This window comes from Sinocyclocheilus rhinocerous, unplaced genomic scaffold, assembly GCF_001515625.1.
Source record: "Sinocyclocheilus rhinocerous isolate Xijiao unplaced genomic scaffold, SAMN03320098_v1.1 scaffold4125, whole genome shotgun sequence".
In the NCBI taxonomy this organism is placed as follows: domain Eukaryota; kingdom Metazoa; phylum Chordata; class Actinopteri; order Cypriniformes; family Cyprinidae; genus Sinocyclocheilus; species Sinocyclocheilus rhinocerous.
In genome coordinates, this window is record NW_015640508.1 from 1 (window position 1) to 5,982 (window position 5,982).

The following is a 5,982-nucleotide window of genomic DNA, read 5'->3' on the forward strand; positions in this document are numbered from 1 at the left end:
CATTATTTGAACTAAACATTTTTACATCTTGAGATTCTGAGGCAGTCGAGGCTCTTCCGTTAACAAAGCTACACGTCACCAAAAGCTGCTTCACTCACCTACATACCTGCTATTTGAAATGAATTTTGAAATGTATTTGTTGACCGTCTTTTTTTAACATATTTGGGGAAATAACAAATTATCCAAAAATAATATTTAGAGAGATTCGTTCTAACAATGACTTTCTAACAGTGACATTAGACGTTCGTAAGCTGAATGCTGCCAAATCACGAAAGGGAAAGAGCGTCTCTAGAAAACTCAAGCTGCGTGTGCTGGTCTCCAATAAAAATGGTCTTCTATTTTACATACTTTCATAGGTATGTGCTTTCTGTCCAAACACTCAACTCAAACAATACTGATGAACGAGCGATGATCAACAGATCACGAGTGATTTAGTTGTTTTATAAGTAAATGTGTAAAATGACAAAAGTACACTGGAATGACTAACAGGGTTGCAAATGTAGCTAAACATAAAATTTGCAACATCATTACCCCAGTCTTCAGTGTCACATGATCCTTCAGAATCATTCTAATATGCTGATTTTCTGCTCAAGAAACATTTCGGATTATTATCAATGTTAAAAACAGTTGTGTACTTTTACACATTTACTTATAAAACAACGATATCACTTGTGATCTGTTGATCTTCACTCGTTCAGCAGTATTGTTTGAGCTGTGTGTTTGGACAGAAAGCACATACCACTGAGAGCCACAGAACTGGAAGGCCCACTGCTGGCTCCAGTATTGTTCTTGTGCCCTGAACTTCATGACAGGTCTGAGAAACATTCACACCTGTGGACTTATCTGTCTTTCTCTGCATTCTGCTTGACTCACTGTGTGTTTTTCAGCTAATAATAGTGAAGCAGGTAGAGCAACTAGCTTAAGCTTGGGGATCAAAGTCTAGACTCAACATGTTACAATAATCCACTGGAGTAATATTGGTAGCGCCATTAAACTTGTTACCTATTAGTGCATACTTGAGTTTAGTATATAAATACCAGCGCAGTCATGTCTTAATACAAATAGCCGATTCACTTTTGTAAAAATACTTTTTTTAATAGATCCATGTAGGCTTGCAAAAATGACATCTAAGTTTGAACTCGATCTGTGGTGCAACATAAGTGGAATTCAGGCAGTTAAACTCAATCTGTTGTGCACCGATGATCAAGAATGCAAACCACTGTGTTATGTGATCTTTTTATCCAGGCACCAGTGTCCTCGCCGTGGCCCTCAAGACCACCGGTTCAAACTGGGACAGAGGGTGCGTTTCTCGGTCAGATTTGACCAACCTCCACTCATCTGTAGTTTACTGTTTGCTCCTGGTCTCTGACCTTGTTTTGCAGTTTTGGCTGAACAGTCAGAGTTTGGGTTGAGGAAACGGGTCCAGTACAAACTGACCCACACCGTCCATGACGACGGTGTTTATAAAAGCGTACGGCGCACTTTCTCATATGCTCCGAGGAAAATGAAGCCTCCCATGCTGATGAACGTCACTCTGGGGATGCTGCCGGCGAACAGCCTTCAGATGTGATGAGAAAACATATAAAAGCAAGAGTTAGCAATTACAGTCTTTTCAAGCTAGTAATTAATTTCAAAATATGGTGATTATTCACAGTTATGAACAGATCAATTAAATTAAATTCAAAGACATTATTATAGCAAAGTCATAAATCATTGATATTTTTATTCTCATATATATATTTTCATATATCATTGGTCTACAGTCCACAGCAATTGACCCTATAGGCTGGGATTTGATTGACAGGTGATCTGACCAATCATAACGCAGAATCTGCCATTTTGGCTGACAAAAAAAGAAAAACAGACAGGAGAGTAGATTAATGTTGGTGGACTAGAATTTGAAAAATGGTGTGTACTGACATCTTTCCGCTTTCCGGTTGAAACAAGATATCTGCTGATGTTCATTCATGTTTATTTCGTGCTATAACTAGTAAAGAGGAAGAGATGATCATGATCTGTCACGACACATTAAAGAGCCACAAAACGGTATTTATTGTTTGAATTTCTCAAGACAAAATTTGAAAGCTGACACGGTTTCATACCAGAAGTCACCTGCTCTGTCTTGACTGTCGGCGTGTTGTCAGTGTCCTCTTTGCTCTGCCATTTACTTTTGTAATGCAAAAATACATCACAAGTAAACTTGCTTTTATTCCGAACAGGTGCCATTATTAACAAATACCCAATGACATTAACTGTTCTCATACATGTATTTGAATGTACAGCACAAAAATCATTCCTGAATGAATTAATCATATGGTTCTTTTTACTGAATTAAAACATACAGCGCAATCAGTAGTTCAACTCCTGAATGAATGACTCTAACCAGACGGTTCTTTTAAGCACATCAAAACACAGTGCAAGTCAGATTCCCAAATGTATGACTCTTACAAACTGGTTCTTTGTAGTGAGTCAACAGTCCGATTCCCAAGCTGACTCTTATGAATCAGTCCTTTTTAGCAAATCAAAACATACATCACAAACAGTAGAGTCCGATTCACAAACGAATGACTCTTACGAGACAGTTCTTTTTAGTGAGTCAAACATACAGCACAACCAGTATAGTTCAATTCCCGAACATATGACTCAAACGAACTGGTTCTTTGTAGTGAGTCAAAACATTTCACAACCAGTATAGTCCGATTTCCAAATGAATGATGATTCTTTTTAGCGGATCGAATATATGCTTACTACTTACATCTTACTGTTACATTGTGCCTAAGGATTGTGAGACTTAAACCATTGTTTATTGTTGTGAACGACTGGTTGTTCATTTGACAATGTGTATTTAAAGATTCACAAAATGAGTTATGTCAGTAATATATTATAAACCACATTTTTAACCTCAAATTAAGTAGGAAAGCAACCGGAATCATTCATTAAATCATTATTGTCAGCTCTATCTACAGAAACTAGATACATACAGTTGCAAAATCTGCTTGGATGTAACTCTGAAATTTACAGAGCAGCATAAAATAAAACATTAGCCATGTTCGATAACACAAGTATTCAGTATTTCTCAGCTGACAGCGTGTTGTATGACAGATTACGGAGCGTTTGAGCAGGAATGTGCGGTGTAGGGGTTGTTGATGTTGGAGAGGTTCGAGGATGCGACAGGCCATGAAACTACTGTAGTCTCCTAAGGCTCTTTTCCACGCAGCTGCTTTTGGTATAAGCACTGGCCCCCGGGGGCCTCTCCGCATGACTGATGGCCAGATGACATCCACACACGTCCCTCAAGCTCCCAGCACACCCCCAACACTCTCTCGCTTGGGCTCCCTTTCTCGTCCTCCAGCACTTGTTTTGTTTCGCCTATTTTCAGACTTTATCAAACTTTGCCGAATCCATGTCCTGCTCACCAATTTTATCGTTAATGCCCCATCATACCATCAAAACTCACTGATTTGGGATCAGCCTCCACAAGTCCTTCAGTGTGACACCTGTGGGGGATAATGCTGGTTGGAAAGTGGGGGTGGGTTGGATCCAAAATTAGGAATAAGGTCACGAGTGGTGTAACCACTAATACATCAATTTATGTCAACTGCAAAGCTGTACAAGGTGCCAAGCATGTCAGGGATCTCTTGACTATTCCAGGGATTCGCAGAACTCGACGTTTCAGCATGCTTCTGCTGGGATCGTGTGTTTTACAGAGAGATGCCATGTCAGAGTGAGCTTGTGTGTGTGGACCTGTGAGCAAACACACTCATCCTGGAACGAATTAGCAAGGACGCATTCTGACAGTTTGTCTGTGCTGCGTGGGGTTGGGATTTCAGACTACGCACTAAAAGAGAAATGTGAAACCTTGCATGCGTGCTTTGTGTCAGTTCTGACCCGATCTTCTGCAATGGAAACCACAAATGTGCATCACAGGAACTTCATACTGCTACTGAAAGAGTTTTTATATTTTTTGAAGAAAACATGAGTGTTGCTTGCATGATTAGGGTTCAGTAAAAATACTGATTTTCCAATTAATACCATAAACACATACAAAGAAACCAGTGTAGTATAAAGGTACTTTCACGCCAGAATTACCGGATATAATGTAATAATGTCAGAATTACCATGAAAGACTCACAAAATGATGATTTTAACTTATAAAATGTGCTCATGTCATCATAGAACTCATAATTACAACTTAAAAACTGAGAGCTCTGACTTGTACCATCTGACCACTGCAATGTCATCTCAAAATGGCATGGCTTACATAAAATGTAGTTACTTACATAATATTTCTGTTTAATTATTCTTATAACTGACTATTGTTAATGACTTAACAATGCAAGAATAAGACCCAATTTGCATACTATCTGTCTGAAATTAGAATTAGTGTGTAAATTGTGATATATTGAAATGAGTATCCCAAAGGTACCCAGACGGTTTACTATTTATGGTGGAAATTTGAATTTTCAAAATTCAAAACTCTAAATTTCACATTGGACGAGGATTCGATTAGAACTACAAATACAAATAAAACGTGTTAAAAAACTACAAACGTGGTGGATTGGTGTGAGACATGAATCTTAAAGGGGTCATATGATGCTTTTTTAAAGATCATTATTCTGTGTATTTGGTGTAACAGAATATGTTGACATGCTTTAATGTTCAAAAAACACATTATTTTTCAAATACTGTACATTATTGTAGGTCCTCTATGCCCCGCCTCTCTCAAACGCTTCGTTTTCTACAAAGTCCCTCCTTCCGACAAGCGCAGTCTGCTCTGATTGGCCAGCTGACCCAGTGCATTGTGATTGGCCGAACACCGCAAGCACGCGTCGGAAATGTAACGCCCCTTTCCATAATCGCCAGCTTCATCTTTCAAAATACATGCAAAGACAGAGCCCGAGGGGAACAGAGTCGCGTGACAGACACAGTGATGAAGCTGGTATGTGTACACAAGCCACGGTTAAGACAGCTGACTCCACTGTGATGTGACCCCCCCTCTCTCTCTCTCGCGCTCTCTCTCAGGGATCTTATCTATGCACAATCAGCTTGTAACACTCCAAAGAGAAAGGAAAAAATGAAATCGCATCATATGACCCCTTTAAGAAACCACGCCTTCTTTCTTTGCGTGCACATTTGGGCTGCATTATGCTAATATTTCCACATAGTGAGGTAGATATTTTTTAGATATTTTTTTTTAGCCCTGGCTTCTGGAGTTTTAAATATTGCAATCTGGGAAGGGATTTTAGGAATTCCTTGAAGTCATAGAGTTTATTATGTGTTCTGCCAAAAAAAATCTGACAATCATCTGACAAGTTTTAGATGGAGAGAGGAAGTTTATTATGAAGAAAAAGAGATTTACATGATCACTCATGGACATCTCTGTGCATAGAACAATAGTGACTGTCTGCTTTTTTCCATTGGCCTTAGTTTTATTGCCATTCATTTTCTTAAAAAAAAATAAAATAAAAAAAAATTATTGCTTAAAAATCAAAAGCTAAATAAAAAAGCTTCAATATAGAGTTCTAGGAAACATATTTAAAGCTAAAAAAAAAATTTTTTAAATGAAAATCCGGAAAAAATGCTTCTATGAATAAACTACAGTTCTATTAAGTAATGCAAATTATTTAATCAAATATGATCTAATACAGGTGCATCTCAATAAATTAGAATGTCGTGGAAAAGTTCATTTATTTCAGTAATTCAACTCAAATTGTGAAACTCGTGCATTAAATAAATTCAATGCACAAAGACTGACGTAGTTTAAGTCTTTGGTTCTTTTAATTGTGATGATTTTGGCTCACATTTAACAAAAACCCACCAACTCACTATCTCAACAAATTAGAATACTTATTAAGACCAATAAAAAAAACATTTTTAGCCTTCTGGAAAGTATGTTCATTTACTGTACATGTACTCAATAACTTGGTAGGGTCTCCTTCTGCTTTAATTACTGCCTCAATTCGGCATGGCATGGAGGTGATC

The 5,982-nt window shown here is 37.9% G+C and overlaps 1 protein-coding gene across 2 annotated transcripts in view; it reads right to left on the bottom strand.

Moving 5' to 3' along the window:
* Positions 1-1,107: 1,107 nt before the first annotated feature.
* Positions 1,108-5,982, bottom strand: part of LOC107753336 (S-adenosylmethionine mitochondrial carrier protein) — a 50,346-nt gene continuing 45,471 nt past the window's right edge. Inside the window, exon 10 of one of the 2 annotated variants that reach the window (XM_016569468.1) lies at positions 1,108-1,558. In XM_016569468.1, coding sequence (XP_016424954.1) covers positions 1,462-1,558 — 97 coding nt within the window. In that variant the 3' untranslated portion in view covers positions 1,108-1,461. Of the gene's footprint in view, positions 1,559-3,113; positions 3,498-5,982 lie in introns of those variants that run through there. The other variant, XM_016569469.1, reaches the window with a different exon arrangement.